Here is a 24,327-nt window from a genome sequence, read left to right as displayed (position 1 = left end):
TAAAATTAATCAAAACCCACCTAAATCATTAAAACAAGTTTGTTTTTTTTTTTATGCTTTTGGACTATTTTTTAGCAGGTTGTTTGAAAAACAGTCTCAAACTCCAGATGAATCTTTGAAAACAACACTAACCCCCAGAATTAGAAAAACTAATCAAATATCTAATTTTTTCTCAGGTGGTGTGTGTGAAATCTTGTTAAACTGAAAAAAAAATAAATAAAAAAATAAGTGATTTTAATAAAAAATCAGGCTTTAAAAAGAGGAATTTACATCATCATCAAATCATTTTCATAATATTACAATTTATTAAATATACACACACATAAAGAATGACTACCGATAGACTCAACAATGATGTGACTATTTACTCAAATAGTCAAACCAACTTTATCCATAACAATGGTTTCTACTTGGTCATGCAAGCCGACGGTAACTTGGTTGTCTACAGAGGTAACATGCACAGCTCATCATGTGCTACCTGGTCATCTGCCACCAACGGTAAGGGTCACGGTCCATTCCGTTTAATCCAACAAGTAAGTAATTAAATCAAGTTTGTTAGTATCACATGACAAAATTTCTAACTTGATTTTCTTCTTTTTTCTATTCTTCTTTTTCCTTTTCCTTTTTCTTTTTTCATAATTATTATTATTATTTTAAAGGCTGATGGTAACTTGGTTGTCTATGATAGCCACAACCACCCAACCTGGAGTTCAGCCACCCACAACCGTGGTCACGGTCCATACGTCACCTATTTGTCACCAGCCGGTAACTTCCACGTTGTCGACTCACACAGCGAGTGTCTCTGGAGCTCCGGTGGTCACACCCCAACTTTGCACGTTCCAGGTCATGGTCGTCATCATCACCCACACCACGGACGTCAATTCCATAACGGTGACCACGTCCACTCTGAGTACTCCCTCTACTCATACAGCAACAACGCCTTGTACAACGGTGACTACTTCTTGGTCATGCAAGACGATGGTAACTTGGTTGTCTACCACACTTTGAACTGGATTCCACAAAACGCCGTCTGGAGCACCGCCACCCACAACAAGGGTCACGGTCCATACCGTTTCACCATGCAACACGATGGTAACCCAGTCGTCTACGACAGCCACAACCACCCATTGTGGGCCGCCGGTACAAATGGACAAGGACACGGTCCATACAAGTTCCACCTCCACTCCAACGGTAACCTCACCCTCAATGACTCACACCACCGTCAACTCTGGTCATCAAACTCTGGTCGTCATTAAATCATTCAAATAAAAATGTGTAATTGAAATGTTGTATTAAAAATTTAAAATGAGTTTTGAATACAAATCAAGTTAAAGTGAAAAAGAAAGAAAGTGAAAGAGAAAAAGAGACAGAGAGATAGTGAAAAAGGCACAACAACAAAGATGAAAAAATTAGGCAATAGAGTTTGGACACGTCACAGGATTGGGATGTGAAAAGAGAATAGTAAAATCAATAGATCTGACATTGTTTAAATTACAATAGTGGAAGTATAAAAATAGTCATTCAAGATGAAGTTGATGAAATTTTAATTTAGATCACAGTCTCATAATAATAAAATTATAACTATATTAATTAAGGTGATTTTATTTAAATATTCACATCTTGTACTTCTACCGGAAGAACTTGAAGTGTTTCTTTCCATAATCTTTCTAATAAAGCTTGACCTTCTTCGCCATCTAATAAAGAATTTACTTTTGCTGGTTTACAAGAAGAAAAATAGATACCATTTTCAATTCCACTCTCAACACCGTAATCGACACTGGTTGCAGCTAAAATAGTTGTTTTTGATCCTTCCTCTGGTGTTCTTGCAATAATATAACTTAAAACTGTATTGAGTGTCTTGAAAGCAAGTTTAGACAACCATGATTTATCATCTTTTAAACCGAGGTCTGAAGTTACCATTCCAGGGTTGATAGAGTAGACCGAAATCTTTTTATCCTCTGCTTGGTTTGAATCTTGAAGGTGTTTCGCCAGACTCTTTGTAAACATAACATTCATCAACTTTGATATCGAGTATCTATCGAATCCAACTATCAAATTTGGGTCATCCATTGCCTTGATAATATTGGGTTTATCTTTTACTGAAAAGTTGGTCCAAAGATGAACTTCCGATGCCAAATTAATGATTCTTGGATAAACATTATTCTCAAGTGCAGTCTTTCTTATCACTGGCAGCAGTAGCAATGTCAATAAAGTAGTTCCAAGATGATTGGTTGCATACATTGTTTCATGTCCATCCTTTGTCAATGAGAAAGGCATGTTTCCTCCGAGACCTGCATTGTTTATCAGTATGTGAAGTGGAAGTGAAGAATCTTGATATCTCTTTACAAATGATTTAATTGATTCAAACGAAGAAATATCTAATTGCCACGCCTCAATAGCTACACCATTATCATTTTGTAGTTTGGAGATAGCCTCTTTAGCTTTCTCCATATTTCTACAAGCCATAACTATTCTATCTGGGTTCATCTTCAGAAGATGTTGAACAGTTGCAAAGCCAATTCCAATATTGCTTCCAGTGACAATGATCACCTTGCCTTTTAGATCAACTGGATTAAAATGAAGTTTAGCGTATTGGTCAACGAAAAATTGTTTAATTGTTTCCATTATTATTATAATATTTAATTTATTTAAATTTAGAAATAAGAAAAAAAAAAATATAAATTAAGATTTTATTTAAAGTATAAGTGTTATTTGAATATTATTATTTTGATGGTTTAAATCATTTGAAATAACAATTATATATACTTTTTTGAATGACCTAAACCGTCGAATCAGATTCACCAGGATAAAAAAAAACCATCAAAATTAAACCTCTTCAAAGAATAAAGTGTGGGTTAAAAAAAATTAATTAACTATTTTAAAAATTAAATAATTATTACATCAGGCAGCCCACAAATTTATTCATACACAGGATTGTACAATGATAAATGAACATCACCCTTTTTTCATTTTTTAAACTATAAATCTTGAGTAGAGTTAATTAATTAGAGTTATTTATTATCTTTTTTCAATAGAATAAGAAGTAAAGATAATGATAAAGTTAGACCAAAATTCACTTCTGATTAAAAAGATCAAGTGTAGATGAGTCAATATCTTAAGAAATATACATATGATACAGGAATTTTCATTATACTTTTTTTAATTTAATATCATGTAAATATCATAATATTATATGATTAATTTTATTGAATCTGAAAGAAGATTAGCATTCTAAACAGTTTCACCAGCATCATGATCGCAAACCAGATGACTGATAAATCCTCTCTACGACAGTCACAACTAGCTTTTGTGGGATACTGGAACCAAATGTTAAGAGTCTATACAAATTCTACCTCTACTCGAACGGTAACCTCACCCTCAATGTCTCACACCCGTCAACTCTTTTCATCAAACTCTGGTCGTCAATAAAATATATTTTGTAATAAACTGGATATTTAATAATATTTTAATTATGTATGCAAATACATGTAATCTAAAAATAACAACAAGTCTATTATCTTTTTTTTATTGTTTGTTTTATTTTATTTGATTGTTTTATTTAATACATATTTCTTCTCTAATGAAAATGTTGATTTTCTTTGTAATACTCTGTGTGGTGTTCTCGATAGCCAATCGAAAGATTTATCTAAACCTTCGCCAGTCATTGCAACAGTCTTTTGTATATGCCAAGCTCTATTCTTACAGATGGAATGTAGATTTAATTGTTGAGTGAGTTCTGCAATACTCAGGGAGTTTGGTTCATCTTGTTTATTCGCCATGATCAACAAGGGTGTATTTGCAAGGTTCGGCTCATCTAAAATGATTTTCAATTCGATTGCCACGTCTGCCAATCTCTCGCGGTCCGACGAATCCAAAACAAAAATGATTGCATTCGAAGTCTTCATATATTTTTTCCAGAGTAGCTTTGTTGAATCCACACCACAAACATCGTAAATCGTAAAACTATCATTTTTCATCTCTATTGTTTCTATATTTATTCCGATTGTTGGAATTGTTTCTATAATACATCCTAATTTTAATTTATATAGTATAGTTGTTTTTCCTAAAATAAAAATATAAAGATTAATATACATAAAACAAATTTGTTTAATATCTATTTATTTACCTGAATAATCAAGTCCAACCATTACAACTTTTAAAGATTTTTTCGAGTGAAATAAATTACCGACTTTATTTAATGATTTAAGTATTGTCATTCTTTAAGTTTTAGTTTCTTTTCTTTAAGAAACATATAAACATATAAAATATTTATAAAACTAAAAAAGGGAATGATTATAATATTTATTGTAATTAATTTACAACAGTTTGTAACTTATAAACAATACAATTACCAATAACTAACTGATCAATTAATTGTTCTTTTTGTTTTATTCAGATTGTGAAACAAAAACTCGATAGGATAATTATTTATTTGGTAAAAGAAAAAAATTCCAATATAATTAGTATAATCATCAGATTACCAAAAGGTAAATAATTGAAATCTATACAAAACTTTATGAAATTTGAATAATGTTTGCGTTTCTTTGGTACCTGTATACCATATATATTAGTTATGGTTGATTGAAATCAAATCACCTATACACACACACTAATCACACACTAATCACACGCATAAAAACACACAGAACCTTCACTCACCAAATAATCAATAACCAACACACTTAAGGTTAAACTATCAAAACAAGCATGTTTGACAATAATACAATAACAACAACAACAAAAGTCAATTGTTTTTTACTATTGGCGCTCGGGGTTGTTCAAATTGAATGAAATAATTAAATATAATCAATCAATAAATTACTCTACATAATATTCTCAACTACAAACTCTGCTTACCATTATCAACAATCTATTCATACCATCAGTATTGATTCAGTTAAAAAAATAACTGAATGGTAAAAATAGGAATTTTAATATGAATGGAGAACAACTATAGAAATTCCCATATAAATGTAGCTCCAAAAATACCAGCGCTCAACTTTATTTATATGAGAGATATCATACAAGATTGTTATAATTGGTTTCATTTCAAACCAAACCATAATAAATACTGTTATGATAATCAACTTTTGATATTGTTGTTGTTGTTGTTGAGATTGATTGTTACCTGTGTGTTGTGAATGGATGTGGGTGAGTGAGTGTTTTTGTTCCAATGACATTAATATTTGTTATTTTATAAGAATACTATTGTTGACTTTGCATGCAATCTCATTTGAAATGGTTGCAACGTTAATAAAAATTAAATTATTCATAAAATAAATTAATGATAATAAAAAAATAAAATAATAAATAAAAATATAGTTAGAGTAACGTTCGTTCAAAGTATCTTTACCACCCTTTTCCAACTTTAGTCTTGCTCGTACACTGCAGTGATGGCATACTTGTAATAGCTCGGCTCTAAACAATTTTGTAAGACCTACAATTACTTAGAAACAGGTGACAAGCCTGTTCAGGAGTATATAATCATAATCATAGTTTGGACAATAATATTAACAGAGGTAACACAAACACAACAATAGATGTAGATACATTTGATGATGATAATTTAGTTGATGAAGATAGAGATGATTATTATTCAAATGAGATAATGGATCAAGATATTCAGACCATTGACACAGACATTTTAGATACAGCACAACAAAATAATGCAGCTAAGAAATCAATACTGTCTTGGCCACACGAAATTAGCATGAAATTAATGGTGGTGATTGAGTCAAATCAATCATTGTATATTTATTATTTTCCATTGATTTAATTATTTGAAATAATTAAAACTTAGCAACAATTAAATGATTTGAGAAGAAGTGATGGTGGTGATGAACATACCGCCAATAGAAGTATCAACCACGCAAAGGAAAAAGAAAAGTAGAGAGACAAGACAGGCTCAATGTCCTGGCTGATCTGGTCACCAAAGAGATCAGGTTTCGAGCCGAACTATTACAAGTATGACAGAGTTGAAACAAATAGTAATCGATTTTTAATTTCTTTTTAAAATAAAATAAATAAAATTTTTTTGAAATAAAACAAAATTGGTATTTGCTCTATTCTTTTTTACAATAGTTGTAAAAGGTAACGTTCAATATTATTCATTTTTTCTCAAAGGTTTTTTGTTCAATCAATCGATTGAAAAAAATTAATAAAAAATTAAAAAAAAATGAAATTTTTTTTTCAAAAAAAAAACTATTGTTTTATTTTATTTTATTTTTTTTTTTGAGTGATAATACAGCTGTTGTTTGTTCAAATCTATAGCTTCATCGCTTTAAAAAAGAATAACAAAAAAATGGAACACGATTTAACAAAGAAGATATGTAGCTTCTTGGATGCTCATTTAATGCTCCAATTAGTCGATTTCCTCAAGGTATAGATCAAAAAAAAACAACAACAACAACAATATCATCAAGATCAAGATCAACATCAACATCGACAAGAAATTGAAGAATAACAGTGCACAGACATTATAATAGCTTAGTTGTAGTTGTTGTTGATTGTTTTATTGTTGGTATATATAATAGTAGAGAATATAGAATTAATACAAAAAACAAAACAAATCATATTATTATAGGGTTATTCAGAGGAAGATATCAATCGTGCTAAAGCTGATATTCTTGCACAGACTGGATGTTGCGATTATGCTATCACTGTTTATCAATCGATCGGAAGAGATATTGCACCATTGCAAGAGAAGAAACAAAAGTTGGTCGAACAATTGGCACAATTGAAGGAGGCATGTCAAGTGGTAACTCAATATATCGAAGCAAAGAAGGAGCAACATCAACAAACTGTTGCTGCTGCTGCCGCTGCTGCCGCCGCCGCCGCTGCTTCTACCACTACCACCAGCACCACCGCTGCCAGCACCACCACTCCAGCAATCAAAGATGAGGAAGCTGAAGAATCAACTCCAGCCACAACCACAGCTGCTCCACAAAAATCCGAATTAACATTTGGTAGTTTGAGAGAGAAAGTAAGTGTTTTAAGTTTAGTATATATAGATATATATAGATATAGGTTAGATATAGTTAGATATTGTTAACTAACATCAACAATTATAAATGTTAATATAGGTAACACCAGAGATTGTTGAATCATTATATAGATACGCTAAATTGTTGTTTGAAACAGGACAATACAAGAACGCTAGAGAATATTTGGATATCTACGTAAAGTTGTCACATGATAGACAAAAGCAATTCAGTGCTTCATGGGGTATCTTGGAAGCTGATATCTTGAGTTCAAATTGGGCTGGTGCCGTTGCCGATATTCCACAAATCAAGGAAGAGATTGATTCCAACCATGTATGTATTCAAATTGAAGATTAGATAATATATATATATATATATATAGCAAAAGTAAAGGTCATTTTGATTTTAATCTTTGACGATATCCATTTTAGAATCTTACACCAGTTCAACAATTACACCAAAGAGCATGGTTAATTCACAGAAGTTTATTTGTTTATTTCAACCAACCAGATAGCAGAGCTTTATTAGTTGATTTATTATTAGATGACAAGTAAGTAGTTGTAGTAGTATTTAGTTAGTTGGTGGATTGGAGGAATGCAATAAATTAAAATGCTAACTTATCTTTTTATTATTATTATTATTATTATTTATTTAAATAAATTATTATTATAGATACTTGAATGCTATTCAAACCATTTGCCCACATGTATTAAGATATTTGGCAGTTGCAATCATCACAAACAGAAGAAAACCACAACAACTCTATCAATTGGTCAAGGTTATCGAACAAGAGGCCTACACCTATAAGGATCCAATCACCATCTTTGTTTCAAGCCTCTACGTCCGTTTCAACTTTGAAGAGTCACAACAATACCTTGCACAATGCGAACAGGTACTGAAGCAAGACTTCTTTTTGTCGTCGTGCTACGATGACTTTATGGAACATGCTCGTGCCTGCATCTTTGAGACCTATTGTAATATTCATGAAAATATTGATATTGAGTAAGTTATTATCATTTAAACTAAATCAACGATTAGATTATTAACCAGTTTAAACTATTATCATTATCATTATCATCTTATCATTATCATTATTAGTATGTTATGTAAGAATTTGGGTATTGCACCAGAAAACTCTGAGAAATGGATCGTCGAAGCAATTAGAAACGCTAGATTTGTTGCAAAGATCGACTCTGCCAACAATCAAATTAAAATGTTTTCACAACACACTAACGCCTACCGTCAAGTGATGGACAAGACTAAGGGATTGTTCAATCGTGGTATCGAAATTTTGGTGGGTATCAACGACTCTAGAACCCAAAACGCCAGAAGAAACGCAGGTGACAGAAACAAGGGACAAAGAAGACCAAATAACAAACAACAACAACAACAAGCCAATGCCACCGGTGCTGCCACCCCAGCACAATCAACAGAGGCTACTGCTACCGCTGCCGCTGCTGTCACTACTGCCTCCACCCCAGTATCTGTTTAAATAAACGTTGTTTTAGTGCTCCTGTTCCTTAAAACACCAAACCAAACAATACAAAACCCAACCCAAATCAAACCAAACCAAACCAAACCATATCACCTCACCAATCAATCATTCGACTCGAAAAAATAAACACAAAAAAAAAAATAATATATTTACAATAAAACTAATTATTTTGTAATAAGATAGTTAGATAGAAGAAACTAAATAACACGTGTTTTTTGCAAATTATTTATACATTGATTGACGTACATGACGGATCATAATTGCAATGATCGTTGCAATGGTGATTGACCTCCAAACAACAAATTTTATGAAAATTTTAATTTAATGTTTGATGATGTTCACACAAAACAAAACTATTTAAAATTAAACTCTACAATTTCTTAAATATATATATATAAGTAGATATGATAAAATCTACAATATCAACATTACCAAAACAATATTTTGGTTTATTAAATAATAATGTTGGTTATAGATCTATAGGATCAATTAATTTACCTATTAGATCTATACAACAACAACAACAACAACAACAATATAACAACCAATTGAATCAACATCACCGTTCTTCACCAATTCTAAATAATAATTTAAATCAAAGTCAAAGTTATAATAGTACATCTTTATTCATAAATAATAACAATAACAATAACAATAATTTAATAATTCAAAAAAGAAATGTATCAACATGGGGTATTAGGGTAAGTAGTAGTCTTTGCTTTACTATTTAAATAGGCTAGTTAACTAATTATTATTAACAAACAATCTTTTCGATCTTGTATATATATATAGTTTTTACTTGGATTCTCTGTTGTTGGATTTATGTTCTTTATGAGAAGATGGACACCAAGACAGATGAAACGTATTATAAAGACATTCAAAGAGAAACATGCATACGAACAGTATCTACCAGAGGTATATAAAATGTCATTCGATCGTATCAAAGAGGAACGCTATCTGTCGTCGTTCTTGGCGTCACCACCTATTGGACCGGTATGTATTGTCGGTCCAGATGGCTGTGGTAAATCACATATTATCAAACGTGTCATTTCGGCACGCTCCATGTCGGTACTGGTCGATATGAGACAGAACGCCGTTATGAGTGGTGATGAACTACTCTTACAATTCGTAAAGAAACTTGGATATCTTTTGCCATCCGATGATTTAATTTCATCTCTATTCTTAAAAGCTGATAAAAAACAATGTAAGTAAAGTTGTTGTTTGTTTGTTGTTATTATAGTGTATGATAAAACTTACACTTTTTGTTTAACTTAGTGATCAATGTTAAAGAAATTGTACAAGGATTGGAAACCATTTTTCTTTCACTTTTGAAAATGAAAGAACAATATAAAGAGATACCTTTAATAGTTATTACAAATATAGAGGCATTACCAACAGTAAGTTATATAATACCTTTTAAATCGGATCTAGTATTTTATATGGTAAATCAAATTATTAACTATAACCGATTTGATCGATCAATGATTGGCAGTCTGATAACTTTACTAGATTTTTAGATTGGTGTATATCAGTTACTGATAACAAGTTGGCCAATATTGTATTTTTAACATCATCCCAATTCGTTCATTTTCATTTAGATTCAAGTAAGCAATATATATATATATTTAATATATTTAAAGATGTAGATTTGATTTATTCTAACATTACTACTCCTTTTCTCTACAATTATAATATAAAGATTATAGTTTTAAGAAAAGAAGATTTTTATATAATATACCATATCCATCGGTAGAGGATGTAAAGAAATATTTAACAAGTATTTTGATAAAGAGCAATGATGAATCCTCTGCAAATGGTGATAATAATGGAAATGTTGGAAAATCAACAACATCTAGTGGTTCAATTTCATTCTACAGACCATCGAGTACCAGTATGGAATTAATTGAAAAAGAAGCAGATGATGAAACATCGGTTGCTCTCACCAGTTGTGATATTGAATCGATTATCAACAATTTCGGTGGTCAGATGCGTGATATCGATGCGCTCGTCGGTCTGATAAAGAAAGGTGAATCACTACACTATGTTATTGAGATGTTCAATGCGGAGACCGCTCAAAAAATTGGATCGTTGGTGGACTCTATGTTTCAGCGGGCGAACCTCGCCAACTCTGACTCTGAGAAGAAAGCAGTCTTTGAAAAGTACATGCGATTCTGGAGTCTCTTGGAGTATCTTTTGGCCAACCCAGCCATGCAAGCCAGTGAGTTGATCGAGAAGGTCTTTCACGAGCAACCCGAGGAATTCGATGAATACTTTAAGACCAATCTCATCTACTATTGGACGAAGCAACAACGGGAAATAGCCATGCCAGACGTAGAGGAAATTTCTACACCGACCCTAAAGAATGCATATGATACCTATGTGACATTCTCATCACCTCGTATTCACCGTGCCACAGAGCGAGTTATCAAAGAACACAGATTCGTTCTTCAACGTCAAACAATTGAAAAATTCTTCAAGAAAGCGGATCTCAAAGACGACAGAAAGGATTTGGAATCGGAAAAACACGAACTACTCACAGAGTATGAAAAGATCTATCAACGTTTGGATAACCTCATTGAAAACAATCAGGCATGGATAAAGTTCATGGGAGAACAAAAGTTTGATCAGCGAAAGAAATATTTTTTGGAAAAAGAAGATGAATGCTTGAAAAGAATATCAATAGTTTCGGATAAACTCGATCAGATTGAAATAGATTTGGATAATCTGTAAATAAATAAATGTAATTTTACGCACAATTATTGTTTTATTTTTGTTGTTCTTTTTATGCGAAAAGAGACTGGATTTTATACAAGTGAATTCACTCCAACTGTCAGACAAAGGATAGATGCTAGCAAACCTCTTAAAGAAGCCTACTATTTGACAAACATGTTAAATTTAAATCCATACCGAGAATACAACTACAACCACTCCATCTGGTAATCTTATTTGTTTAGTGTTCTGGATTTTACAATTATATTTTTTTTTGATGATTGTTTCAATATAGTTATATATATAAAGATACTTAATATACTAATAATTATATTGATATGATATTTAGAGGAAGAGTTAAGGTATATAGAATAGTTATTATACAACTCTATTAATATAAATCTTTACCTTTAAAACTATAACTAATAAATTAGATTTAAAGGTAAAGACTTCAGGGTCAAAGCTAAAGAATAAGTTTTTACAATATGGTCCAATTAAAAAGATAAGATTGGTCACCGATCAAGTCAATGGAAAACCAAAAGGTTATGCATTTATTTGAAAAAGAAAGAGATATGAAAAGTAATAAACTCATCTAAATCTTATAAATAAAATTAAATTTTACACAATAGTTTTTTGTTTTTGTTGTTTTTTTTTGGTTCATGTTTTATTTATATAAAAGAGACTGGGTACTAGATCAAAATCTTTGTACTTTTGGCAAATTGATAAAAAAAAATGATTACACCATTGAATCTCTCTTTGTTGTTTGCAAAACATCGTTAGTTTCCTATTGTTGTTCTGGGGTCTCGTTAGTGTTGTTGGTGAGGACGTCCAAAGCTTCCTTGATCTTGTCAGCAAGGAGTTCAGTTCTTTGGTAGAGGGTGAACAACTCTTCGACGGTGAGTGAGTCGAGGAGCATACCAGTGATCTTACCAGAGAGGTCTGGTTGGGAAGCGTGGATCAATGGGTACAACAATTCACCCAAGAATGAGTTTTGTTGTTCACGTGGCATCGATTGAACGGTGGCCAAGGTGACCTCTGGTTGGACAGCTTGTGGCTCAGCGATGAGTTGTTGGGCGATTGGTTGTTGGGCAGCTGGTTGTTGTCCGTCTGGTCTTGGTCTTGGTTGGTTACGGTGGTTACCGGTTGGTGGTACACCTCCACGTGGGTTTCTGATTGGGTATTGACCTTGCATTGGTGGGTATTGACCTTGTTGTGGGACTGGACCGTTCCATCCGGCACGTGGTGGACGTGGGATCATTTGTGGATAGACGACTGGCATACCGGCTGGTGGGTAGAAGATTGGACCGGTTGGTGGGTAGATCGATTGGACTGGCATACGTGAGCTCTTGAACTTGGTGTGTTGAGCTTCCAATTGAGCACGACGGACGTCCTTACGTTGGGCAAAGGCAACGTACAATGGCTTTGAACCGACCATACGACCATGCATCTCAGCGACAGCCTTGGAGGCTTCGTCTGGGGTGGAGTAACAGACGAAACCGAATCCCTTTGAGCTGCTTCCCTTGTCGTCTCTCATGACCTTGGAGGAGGTAATAGTACCGTAAGCAGAGAAGGTGGCACGCAACTTGTCGCTATCGATAGAGTCATCGAGATTCTTGATGTACAAGTTGACACCTTGGTATTTGGTCTCAAACTTGTGCTTGAGTTCGGCTTCACGCTCCAACTTCTTTTGGGCACGACCAACGTAGATGACCTTTCCAGAGAACATCTTTCCGTTTTCGTTTTCGACGGCACCCTTGGCGGCATCGGCATGCTCAAAGTTGGCGAAACCGAATCCCTTGCTCTTACCCTTCTCGTCGGTCATTATGCAGAGATTGGTGATCTTTCCGTGGGCTTGCAACAAATCGGTGAGTTGTTGTTCAGAGACATCCTCAGAGAGATTCTTGATAAAGACGTTGGTGTACTTAACTTCCTGGGTGGCTCCTCTCTCCTTTGACGATTTGAATGGACCAACAAAGACCTTTTGATTGTTGATCATCATACCGTTGACCTTGGCAATAGCCTTCTCAGCAGACTCTTGGCTCTCGTAGTGGACGAAACCGAATCCCTTTGAGGTGTTGGTCTCATCAGTGACGACCTTGCAGGACAAGATGTTACCGAAAGCAGAGAAGGTATCATACAAAGCCTTGTGATCGACAGTCTTGTCGAGGTTTTTGATAAAGATATTTCCAATACCTGACTTACGGAGACTTGGGTCACGTTGAGACCACATGATACGGCATGCCTTTCCTTTGATTGGAGTGTTGTTGAGGGTATCCAATGCACGTTCAGCTTTATAATTAATAAAAATAGTAATAATAAAATGATAGATAAATTAGTAATCAAACTTTTCAAAAATGTACAATCAATTCTTCATTTTGCAAAACTTACCATCGGTTGAGTTGTGGTAGTTGATGTAAGCATAACTCAAAGAACGACGAGTAGTGTTATCACGACAGATTCTAAGGTTAGCAACTGGACCAACTTGGTTGAAAACTTCGAACAAGTGGGATTCAGATACATCTCTATAAATTTGTAAATTTTTATTAGTATTATTGTTATTACTATAGCAAGTTGAAATTCAATAATAATATAAATCTCTAGTTTTTTTAATAAAAATAAATAAATAATCATGAAGATGTCATGTTGTGTACTGTAATATGCAAATCTGTATTATTAAACTATCAAAGTGTAATTTTTATAAAATTGGAATAGTTCGTTTTTTTTTTAGTTTTTTTTAGTTTTTTTTTTCAAAAATTTCGCAAAATCGATTAAACTAAAATCTAATGTGCGCAACTCTTGATATAAATACTAATACTATCATATTAATTATTTCCAATGTTAACTAAATTTGATATTCTGATTGTCTATATTCTAATTGTTTTGTTTTGTTTCGTTTATAATTTGAATTGTATTGAATCGAATCGAATTGAATTGAATCTAAAATATCCAAAAGCTGTAAATCGCGATTGTATACATATAAAATAAAAATAAAACCTAGAGATATTATATATATTGAATTGATAATAGAGTAGTGTTTGACTTACGGGTGGAGGTCACCGACGTAGAGAGAGGATGAGGAGAAAGTAGTAGTCATTTTGCGATTTGATTTGTTAAATATAAAGGATAGATGAAACTATTATTATGATTTAAACAAAAGATGAATTGAAAATGATTTGTTGTTGTGTTGTTTTTTTGTAGGTTTTTAGTTTTCCTGTTTTTTTTTGTAGGTTTTTTTAATTTTCCTGTTTTTTTTTACTCTTTATTTATTTAAAGAAAGGTGTGAATAGTGTGAGAGTGAAACTGAAGTGGAACGACGATTGTTGATAACGATAAAACAGCTAGCTACGATTGATTGATGATAGTAGTGTACTGTTGAGTATTATTGTTGTCTAAATCACTGTTGTTTGAGTTGTTCTCTCTATTGGCGCGATTCTTTAAATATAACAAGGATTTTTTTGTTTTTTAGAACCAAAAAAAAAAAGTTGTACTTTGAATTGAAGCTTAGACTTTGTTTTTTTTTTTTTTCTTTCTTTTTGACACGAGTGAAAAAAAATAAAAATAAAATTCAAAAATAAAATAAAAAATTGAAAATTATTTTTTGTGAAAAAAAAAAAAAAAAAAAATTGATAAAAAATTGAGTTGTGTGTGGTGTGTTTGTTGATGTGAAACTAGTTTCAACAAACTATCTAACAATAACGTTATTGTTGTTGTTTATTTTCATTACTAACATAATTATTATTAACTATCTCTATCTAATTAATTATGATTATCACTTTTGGTGTTATGATTAGCAACAACAACAATCTGTTTTTGGGAGGTTAATAATAATCATTATTATTGTTATTTGGTAATGAATTAATTATATAACTTATTTAAATAAAACTCTTATAAATATAAAGAGGCAAGTGACAATAAAGTTAGATGTTATAATATATATTTATCTTTATAAGAACACAATTGTGTATTGATATCAATGAGTAATTATTTATTCTATAAATGTCTTTTTTCTTTTTTTGAGTTCAAATAAAGTTATAATTGCAATATAATTTTTTTATTAATAAGATATATAATATTAATAATCTAAGCTAATACAAGATGCGTGCCAAACTAATTTGACATATAAACTTCAATTTTCAATGGTAACCGTTAACCTTAATCATTCTCCAAAATTTTGTGGAGATAATGTTAAAGATTAATTAGTTATCTTTTACAAATGAGTATAATTATTGAAAATATTTATCTTTAACACAAAAAGAATACATATACAATATTATAATGTTATTATTATTTTTTTTTTTTAAAAAAAGGGGATTTATTTATATATTTTATATTTTATTTAAATGTTTTTAAAATCGTTTAATCCAAATCTTCTTCTGGACGAGCGGATGGTTGAGCACCGGCAGCGGCAGATGGGTCGAAACCACCTGGCATATCAGCTGGGTTACCACCTGATTGTTGGTACATCTTGGTCATGATTGGGTTGACAACTTTTTCGAGTTCGGTCATCTTGTGTTCGAATTCCTCTCTTTCGGCGGTTTGGTTGGATTCGAGCCACTTGATGGTTTCTTCGGCGGCGGTCTCGATGGAGGACTTCTCCTCTTCGGACAACTTGGAGGCAACCTTGTCGTCCTTGATGGTTGATTTGATGGTGTAGGCGTAGTTCTCCAACTTGTTCTTGGCGTCGACCTTGTGACGTTGAGCTTCATCTTGAGCCTTGAATTGTTCGGCTTCCTTGACCATACGCTCGATTTGCTCTGGTGAGAGACGACCCTTGTCGTTGGTGATGGTGATCTTATGCTTGTTACCGGTGGACTTGTCTTCGGCAGAGACGTTCAAGATACCGTTGGCATCGATATCGAAGGTGACTTCGATTTGTGGAACACCACGTGGAGCTGGTGGAATACCAGACAACTCGAACTTACCGAGCAAGTTGTTGTCCTTGGTCATGGAACGCTCACCTTCGTAGACTTGGATCAAGACACCTGGTTGGTTGTCAGAGTAGGTGGAGAAGGTTTGTTGCTTCTTGCATGGGATGGTGGTGTTTCTTGGGATCAAAACAGTCATGACACCACCGGCAGTCTCGAGACCCATAGACAATGGGGCAACGTCGAGCAACAACAAATCGGCAACCTTAGCACCACCTTCGTTGGAGAGAATGGCGGCTTGGACGGCAGCACCGTAGGCAACGGCTTCGTCTGGATTGATGGACTTGTTCAACTCCTTACCGTTGAAGAAATCTTGGAGCAATTGTTGTACCTTTGGAATACGAGTGGAACCACCGACCAAAACGATTTCGTTGATGGCACCCTTGGCCAACTTGGAGTCACGGATGACCTTCTCGACTGGCTCGATACAACCACGGAACAAATCGGCGTTCAACTCTTCGAAACGAGCACGGGTGATTGAGGTGTAGAAGTCGATACCCTCAAAGAGTGAATCGATTTCGATGGAGGCTTGAGCGGATGAAGAGAGGGTACGCTTTGCACGCTCGCAGGCAGTTCTCAAACGACGGAGAGCACGTTGATTGGTCATCAAATCCTTCTTGTGTTTACGCTTGAATTCCTCGACAAAGTGGTTGACCATACGATTGTCGAAATCTTCACCACCCAAATGAGTGTCACCAGCGGTGGCCTTGACTTCAAAGACACCGTCTTCGATGGTGAGGAGTGAAACGTCGAAAGTTCCACCACCCAAATCGAAAATCAAAATGTGACGTTCTTGTTCGGACTTCTTCTCGAGACCGTAGGCAATGGCGGCGGCGGTTGGCTCGTTGATGATACGTTGGACGTTCAACTTGGCAATGATACCGGCATCCTTGGTGGCTTGACGCTGGGAGTCGTTGAAGTAGGCTGGAACGGTGATGACGGCGTTGTTGACGGTCTTACCGAGGTAGGCTTCGGCGGTTTCCTTCATCTTTAACAAAACCATCGATGAAACTTCCTCTGGTGAGAAAGTCTTGACTTCACCCTTGAATTCGACCTGGAGGTATGGCTTGTCACCCTCCTTTTGGACGACCTTGAATGGCCAGTGCTTCATATCGGATTGGACGATTGGATCAGAGAACTTACGACCGATCAAACGCTTGGCATCGAAAATGGTGTTGGATGGATTCATGGCAACTTGATTCTTGGCGGCATCACCAATCAAACGCTCAGTGTCGTTGAAGGCGACGTATGATGGAGTGGTACGGTTACCTTGATCGTTGGCGATAATCTCGACACGATCGTTTTGCCATACACCAACACAGGAGTAAGTTGTTCCTAAATCAATACCAATTGAAGACATTGTGTGAATCTATAAAATGTTATTAGTTTTAAAAAAAAATAATTAGTTTTTTTGTTTTGTTATTTATGAAAATTTTTTAATAATATATAAAGATATTTTATATAGTAAAATAGTAAAATTTATAATAATAATTACTATATATATATATATGTGGGTTTATAAATAAATAATATAAAAAAAGATTTTATAATGAGAAAGAGAGAAGTATATACAAATTATATAATAAAAACTTTGTTTTAAAGTTAAACTTACCTCAAAGTTGAATGATTAAATACAGACGATCATGAACATGTTAACGAATAGCAATCATCAAAAAAACTAAAATAATTAATTTTCAAATTTGATTAAATGGAAACTCATTGATATATCGTGTAGAACTTCTATGTTTTTGGCAGATATCTTATTGAAATTTAGTTGAAATTTTGGAAATTTTAAAGATTTTTATGTTTTTTTTAATTTTAAAAGATTAATTTGTTGCATCTCCTACCAGTCGATTATCTACAAACAAAAAAAGGGTGTGGTTAGTGTCAGAGTCAAAAATAATTACAAAACAGATCTAATTAAAAAGTTAAGTTTATTCATATATTTATTACTAGTACACCTACTATCAATGTTTTACATATTATTATTTAATAACTTATGAAAAACAAAAAAAAAAAAATGACAATTTTCAAGTTTTATAAAAAGTTGTTGTGTGACTGCTACACTTTTCTTGGTCTTATGTTTGTCGATCATTAATAATGATAATGCTTAAACCCAATTCCTTATATTTATTAAAAGAAATTAAATTCTTTTACTGTACAAAAGATATTAATTTTAATCTTGTGGTTTGAAGAAGATTAACAGATGGAAGAAGGAGAATAAGAAGAGGAATTCAAAAAAGAATAAAGGAGGAGGATTTATGTATTATATTATATTTGCTTAGATTTGATTGATTGATTTATATTATTGGTTTTTTGTTTTAATAAATTATTGTGTTGATATTCGATTCCATTTAGTAATATATAAACTATAGATTATTATTATTATTTCTTTTTGAGGTCAAAAGATATTTTACATCCACATGATTTTATGGTATTTGGGTTGTGTGATACACAGAAAGAACTTCTCATCAATTCTTTTTCATAGTCGATAATTGATCCTTGCATCATATCCAATGATATTTTATCTATAATAACTTCTGCTCCATTTTTTGTAAATATTCTATGATATATTTATATAATAAAAAAAGTTTGTTAAAACTTGATGAATGGAAGTAATATTGGTTAAATACATACACATCATCCTCTTGAACCTTTGTATCAATCTTTATAATATATTGGAATCCACTACATCCTCCAGTATCGACCATCACTCTCAACTTTGAATTTGCATTCTTAACATCTTTTGTTACTTTATTCAATTCCTATAGAGTTGTTTATTCTTTCAATTAGTAAAGTTGATTGATTTTCAAATCGAATAATAAGTTTACATACTTCAGCACAATGATCGGTTATTGTTATTTCGAATGGATTTGAACCACTTTCATATGATAGTTGAGCTGGTGCTGTTGCTGTTGAAAAACGACAAATACCACTTCTCGATGATGACAGTAATTGAGATCTAATTGAGTTTATCGATTGATATGATATGTTTCTATAAAGTACTGCACTGTTGTTGCAATTTATATATGATTTATGTGATTTATATAATGAGATACTACTACTACTATTTCTAATAATATTATTTGAAATTGGTAATATCTTTCTAATCATATTTAATATCTAAGTAATTAATAATTAATTAATTAATTGATTGATTTTGTTTTGGTTTATGAAATGTTAATGTCACTTCAAACATTCTACTTTGTTTAAAGTTATTCATAGTCGACAAAATTGTCAGTTTTTTAAAAAGAATTTTTTTAATTTTTTTTTAAATTTTTTGTATAAAAATCAGCTGACGAGTAAATTAGTGATTCAAACAGAATCAGAATTCTATGATTCCATTAATTTTAATACAACAACAACAACTTTTTAATTAATAATAAAACAAAGATATATATATATATATATATATATATATATATATTATCAACCCCAATATAAAATGAGTTTAAATAGTTGTAAATTGAATATTTCAAATTGGTACAGGATTAGACAACAACGGCCCAATCAACATACATCAAATTTTAATAGTTTTAGAAATAGCTATTGTACAACCAACAATAGTAGTAACAACAGTAACACTAATACTAACGCTAGTAACAGCAACAGCAGCAATAGTAGTAATGGAAGTCATAACCAACACAATGAGAAAGTAGTTGTAGACGATGTACATAATAAACACTTTATAAATAATGAGTGGATGGAGAAAAGAGTGAATCCCTTCATCTCAATTAGAACCGGTAGAATATTGACAGCGGTGACATGTACATTGGCATTTTATTTATCGATTGTATCTGAATATGATGATGAAGGTAAAGAAACTGTTGTAACGGGTGTAAGTATTTAGAAAATAGAGAAAATTAATACATATCTATCAATATAATAGTAGTAAATTAATAATTATTCTTTGGTTTATTTTATTTTTATAGATTAGAAATTATCATGATAAAATAGTTTCGGAATGGCTGGGATTCGATGTTAGAAAATCATTCAAGGATTTCGATAGTTCAATGAGAGATGTCATCACTGTTAAGCCGATGGAAGAGAAATTCTCACAGGAGGCAATCGATTTAGTTAATCAAATGAAACAACAAAGTGGATCCACTGCACCAATTACAACCACTAAAGAATCAACAACAGCAACAACTACAACTCTTGTAACACCAATAAATGCTATTGATAATGATAGCAAACAGAGCACAAAGAAACTATCGGAAGCAGATAGAATCGATCAACTGATGAGAAAATCAAGAAATGAAACTTCGAAATGGGAACAACAAATGGATATCGCTTTTGAAACACTAAATGCAGCTAGAGAGCTCAAACAAAGTGAAAAGAATAGTAGCAACAAAAACAACAACAATATAAATAATATCAATGTAAATCTAGAGAAATAAATTACAAAATTTAACAACAAAACAACAAGTAGGGAATATTTCCCAAATAAATAGAAAATAACGTTTAATTTTACTGGATATATGGTCGACTATAAGCTGTTAGTGTTTGCTGTGTTCATGAACAATGACAAATCTCCAGACCATTGGTGTCATGTCCTACGTCGTATGTTTTATATCCCCAGGTGCCATTCCATCTCTTCGTTCAATCGTGATTTTGCGCTCATCGTGGTTAAATCTGATAAGTATTGCACCCGACACTCTTTTGGACCATCCACAGTGTTCGATGTAGGAGTACCAGAGATCAAGATAGAAGACACCATAGTCTCCTACTCAGTGTGATCGTTACGAGATGTTCATGTAGAATTGGAATCTCCTCTATATTCTGTATTTCTTACCAATATATTCACAGAGATACCGCGCCTTTTCGAATAAGTCAAACTATGTCGGATCTGGAAAGTCAGCCGCATCAGTTAGCAATCACTCCTAAATCTTTGAATTCTATCGACCATATATCCAGTTAAATTAAATTTTAATAAACTATTTATTCTCTCATTGTTTTTACCCCATCAATCATTTTCATCCGCCACAAAAAAGGAAATTAAATTTGAGTGTAGTTCATTTTACTTTTTTTTTTTTTAACCAATCATTTTGATATATCTATATATATTTATAAATAAGGATAATGAAAATTAATTATTTATTATTATTATTGTTTTTTATAACTGTTTTGTTGGTTATTAATAGTAATGGTGGTGTTGCTGCACATTCGAATGTAGATGATAGCGATGACGAATCGGAATCACAGACCACACAACAAGATGTTAGAAAACGAAATTTGGTGCGTGAGAACATTCGTTATAAATCTATTGTTAGCAATGCCGATAAGTATTGGGTAAAGACAAACAAGAGAACATTCCCAGCGGATCGTATGACACTTGCCTATGTGACCCCATGGAATTCCGGTGGCTACGAAGCAGCAGAGTTGTTCAGCGGTAAGTTTACACACGTCTCACCGGTATGGCACCAGATTGCACTCAAAGATAAAGTGATCTCACTACAAGGCACACACGATGTCGATAAAAAGTGGATAGCAAGAGTCAAAGCCAATGGAAAAACAAAAATAGTACCACGTTTCATCTTGGAGGGATTCAATCCAAACACTCTGAACAGTGCATTCAGAGAAGCAAACTCACTCATTAAATCAATCATTCAATTCATTACGTAAGTAGCTTATTACTATCACATTAGATCGATAATAATAATAGTTTTACTAAACTTTAATAACACAGTGATTACAATTATGATGGTATGGTTTTAGAAGGTGTCATTCCATACTTTGATATCGATAGAAATATAAGAAATCACTTTGTTGAAAAGCTTTATAAAGAAATGAAATCTATCAACAAACAATTGATTTTAGTTTCACCAGTATGTTTAAGATTCAGATTATATAAAGATATTTTATCATTAATTCTTACTCTACTTTGTTTGTTATTTACAAAGCCTTTAGGAACAAAGTTGGTACATGTAGAAGACTTAATAGTGTTGGGTGGTAATTGTGATGGAATTTCAATGATGACATATGATTATGATCCAAACAGAGGTCAGTTGGCACCGTTGGAGATGTTCCAATACGCCGTACAGAGTTTGGAGCAGACTGGAAAGTTTACAATGTCAAAGCTTATGTTGGGTTTACCGTTCTATGGTTACACTGGAGTGTTTGGAAAGGAAGCGAGTCCAATACTCGGTAGACAGTATATCGAGTTGCTAAAGAGTCACAAGCCAAAGAAGATCAGCTGGGATACATCAACTCACGAACATACATTCACCTACAAAAACAATCAGGGTAATGAGCAATGGGTCAACTTCCCATCACTATTATTCTTGGAGGAGAGAATTCAATTAGCAAAACAATCTGGATGTTCTTTAGCAATCTGGGAAATTGGTCAAGTAATTATTAATTATAATACTAGTGTTTTAATATTTCTATTAACTAACATATTTGTTAAATTTATTATTAATATTTTATAAAATTTAAAGGGATTTAATTATTTCTATGATCTATTATAGATAATAAATGAATAATAATATATAAATATATAAATGTTTAAAGTTGATGTTATTGTTCTTGTTGTTGTCGTTATTATATAGATTGTGGTTTGAAAATCTAATCAAAATCTAATCATTCATTCAAATTGGAATAACAATAACAATAATAAATATTAACTTTTAAACAACCAAACCAACGATTCAAACCAACAACAACAACAACAACATGCAAGTTAAAGAGATTCAGAATCCAAAATAAGGAATAAACAAACAAACATTTCAGGTTGAACATTTACTTTGTTATTTTGGTTGCGATAGAGTTGGATTTTTTGCAAACAAACCAATAACTTATTTTAGATTTAGTTTAGATGGTGAAAGTGAATGGTGATTAATCAATTTGTCAATTGTGTGAATAATATTGGGTTGTGGAGTTGTGATTTTTGTATAGATAAAATAAGATCAGTCGATCATGATCACACACACATATGTTAATTGATCCAAAAAAATATATTTTGAAATTTAAACACCCAATGTTATTATTATTTTTGTTTTAATAATTTTTGTTTGTACAATAGTAAAACGTAGTCTATTTTACTTTGTTTTATGATATAACACTTTCAAACAAACTCCACATGCACATACTGACACACCATTTCAATTTGATTGGTAATATGTCACACTTTTCTATTTATATTCAAAAGTGTCTCACGAAATTGACAGAATGGACACTCGAAATTAATGGTTGTTTGTTGTTCAACAACCAAATCACAATAACAACATTAACAACAGAACAAACAAAACAAAACAAAACAAAACAATTTCAGTTGATACATTGATATCAATGTTGTTGTTTGTAAGTACCACTAAACAAATAAATTAACTATAGTAGTGGTTTGTGGTTTATGATTGATTGATTGATTGATTGATGATGATGATGCAGTGAATAGATGTAATATAAATATACTTTATTTCACAAATTTTAATATTGGAACACAACTTGAAAGAAGCGATATGAAAATGGTTGTGACCAACATGAAGTAAGTGGGTATTTGTTACTTGTAACAAGTTGACATTCATTTTCATTCTTTCATTTAGTTGTTTGTGGATATTGGACAAAGTAGTAGATTCCACCATCACTATATTTATACTTTGCAATACAATGCATATTGGTAGTTTATCATACTGATGATGATGATCGATTCGATCCTCTACCAGTTTTAAATACTAACATATGTTTTTCACCTTCTTTTTAGCTAAAAAGAACTGGTAAGCAGGCGGATTGTTCAAACAATCGGAAGTTGAATAGAAAACAAATTCTATTTAAACAATCAACAGCAAAGCAGTATGAACATTAAACATATAAATTAACAAAAAAAGCTCTAAAGAATATCTGAGATTCTACTTTCTAATCAAAACAAAACAATCAAATAAATTGTTTATATTCTCTCTCTTTCAAATCATTTCTTAATCAAGATAAAACAAAAAAAAAAAACAAAAATGAAGTGGATCAATAACATCATTAAGATCATATTAATTCTAAGCATTCTATTTTCATGTATAATTGTAATTACATCAGGCACGTTCAATGCAGAGGAATGTAGAAAAGGCTGTGCTAAAGATTACTCGGAGTGCCGATCTCATAAATTCATGAGATGCACTGAATCAAAGAATGGTTGTCTCAGTAGATGTGATGGACGAGTCAACAATTTTTAATAGAAAGAAGTACATTTAGAGCCGATCTTATACCAAAATAAAACAACCAATTTTAA

The 24,327-nt window shown here is 32.4% G+C and overlaps 11 protein-coding genes across 11 annotated transcripts; 7 read left to right on the top strand and 4 right to left on the bottom strand.

Moving 5' to 3' along the window:
* Nucleotides 1-329: 329 nt before the first annotated feature.
* Nucleotides 330-1,256, top strand: cmr (actin binding protein; the record flags this gene model as incomplete). The annotated part of the gene is made up of 2 exons (XM_020571213.1): nucleotides 330-533; nucleotides 660-1,256. 2 exons carry the CDS (start codon nucleotides 330-332, stop codon nucleotides 1,254-1,256), a joined length of 801 nt encoding a protein of 266 aa, XP_020438487.1.
* Nucleotides 1,257-1,605: 349 nt separating this feature from the next.
* On the bottom strand, nucleotides 1,606-2,625 carry PPL_00173 (uncharacterized protein; the record flags this gene model as incomplete). The annotated part of the gene is made up of 1 exon (XM_020571212.1): nucleotides 1,606-2,625. The coding sequence occupies one exon, from the start codon at nucleotides 2,623-2,625 to the stop codon at nucleotides 1,606-1,608; it is 1,020 nt and encodes a 339-aa protein (XP_020438486.1).
* Nucleotides 2,626-3,542: 917 nt separating this feature from the next.
* On the bottom strand, nucleotides 3,543-4,217 carry PPL_00172 (ADP-ribosylation factor family protein; the record flags this gene model as incomplete). The annotated part of the gene is made up of 2 exons (XM_020571211.1): nucleotides 3,543-4,063; nucleotides 4,127-4,217. 2 exons carry the CDS (start codon nucleotides 4,215-4,217, stop codon nucleotides 3,543-3,545), a joined length of 612 nt encoding a protein of 203 aa, XP_020438485.1.
* A 1,021-nt stretch (nucleotides 4,218-5,238) lies between these two features.
* PPL_00171 (uncharacterized protein) lies at nucleotides 5,239-5,890 on the top strand (the record flags this gene model as incomplete). Its single annotated transcript, XM_020571210.1, has 3 exons — nucleotides 5,239-5,249; nucleotides 5,518-5,725; nucleotides 5,801-5,890. 3 exons carry the CDS (start codon nucleotides 5,239-5,241, stop codon nucleotides 5,888-5,890), a joined length of 309 nt encoding a protein of 102 aa, XP_020438484.1.
* Nucleotides 5,891-6,301: 411 nt separating this feature from the next.
* eIF3s6 (eukaryotic translation initiation factor 3 subunit E) lies at nucleotides 6,302-8,472 on the top strand (the record flags this gene model as incomplete). Its single annotated transcript, XM_020571209.1, has 6 exons — nucleotides 6,302-6,379; nucleotides 6,584-6,982; nucleotides 7,083-7,313; nucleotides 7,412-7,530; nucleotides 7,653-7,982; nucleotides 8,079-8,472. 6 exons carry the CDS (start codon nucleotides 6,302-6,304, stop codon nucleotides 8,470-8,472), a joined length of 1,551 nt encoding a protein of 516 aa, XP_020438483.1.
* Nucleotides 8,473-8,879: 407 nt separating this feature from the next.
* Nucleotides 8,880-11,743, top strand: PPL_00169 (uncharacterized protein; the record flags this gene model as incomplete). Its single annotated transcript, XM_020571208.1, has 7 exons — nucleotides 8,880-9,176; nucleotides 9,268-9,679; nucleotides 9,751-9,872; nucleotides 9,968-10,079; nucleotides 10,175-11,201; nucleotides 11,534-11,558; nucleotides 11,627-11,743. The coding sequence occupies 7 exons, from the start codon at nucleotides 8,880-8,882 to the stop codon at nucleotides 11,741-11,743; spliced, it is 2,112 nt and encodes a 703-aa protein (XP_020438482.1).
* Nucleotides 11,744-11,968: 225 nt separating this feature from the next.
* Nucleotides 11,969-14,278, bottom strand: pabpc1A (RNA-binding region RNP-1 domain-containing protein; the record flags this gene model as incomplete). Its single annotated transcript, XM_020571207.1, has 3 exons — nucleotides 11,969-13,473; nucleotides 13,573-13,706; nucleotides 14,229-14,278. 3 exons carry the CDS (start codon nucleotides 14,276-14,278, stop codon nucleotides 11,969-11,971), a joined length of 1,689 nt encoding a protein of 562 aa, XP_020438481.1.
* A 1,262-nt stretch (nucleotides 14,279-15,540) lies between these two features.
* hspB (heat shock protein) lies at nucleotides 15,541-19,223 on the bottom strand (the record flags this gene model as incomplete). Its single annotated transcript, XM_020571206.1, has 4 exons — nucleotides 15,541-17,478; nucleotides 18,564-18,672; nucleotides 18,747-18,874; nucleotides 18,945-19,223. 4 exons carry the CDS (start codon nucleotides 19,221-19,223, stop codon nucleotides 15,541-15,543), a joined length of 2,454 nt encoding a protein of 817 aa, XP_020438480.1.
* Nucleotides 19,224-19,554: 331 nt separating this feature from the next.
* PPL_00166 (uncharacterized protein) lies at nucleotides 19,555-20,509 on the top strand (the record flags this gene model as incomplete). Its single annotated transcript, XM_020571205.1, has 2 exons — nucleotides 19,555-19,947; nucleotides 20,042-20,509. 2 exons carry the CDS (start codon nucleotides 19,555-19,557, stop codon nucleotides 20,507-20,509), a joined length of 861 nt encoding a protein of 286 aa, XP_020438479.1.
* Nucleotides 20,510-20,633: 124 nt separating this feature from the next.
* On the top strand, nucleotides 20,634-22,946 carry chid1 (glycosyl hydrolase 18 family protein; the record flags this gene model as incomplete). The annotated part of the gene is made up of 5 exons (XM_020571204.1): nucleotides 20,634-20,672; nucleotides 20,844-20,866; nucleotides 21,254-21,730; nucleotides 21,799-22,459; nucleotides 22,842-22,946. 5 exons carry the CDS (start codon nucleotides 20,634-20,636, stop codon nucleotides 22,944-22,946), a joined length of 1,305 nt encoding a protein of 434 aa, XP_020438478.1.
* A 1,109-nt stretch (nucleotides 22,947-24,055) lies between these two features.
* Nucleotides 24,056-24,312, top strand: PPL_00164 (uncharacterized protein; the record flags this gene model as incomplete). Its single annotated transcript, XM_020571203.1, has 2 exons — nucleotides 24,056-24,239; nucleotides 24,275-24,312. 2 exons carry the CDS (start codon nucleotides 24,056-24,058, stop codon nucleotides 24,310-24,312), a joined length of 222 nt encoding a protein of 73 aa, XP_020438477.1.
* Nucleotides 24,313-24,327: the final 15 nt, after the last annotated feature.

Source organism: Heterostelium album (assembly GCF_000004825.1).
Source record: "Heterostelium album PN500 unplaced genomic scaffold PPL_scaffold1, whole genome shotgun sequence".
In the NCBI taxonomy this organism is placed as follows: domain Eukaryota; phylum Evosea; class Eumycetozoa; order Acytosteliales; family Acytosteliaceae; genus Heterostelium; species Heterostelium album.
Note: the sequence above shows the minus strand (reverse complement) of the source record. Positions and strands in the feature narration are given on the sequence as shown.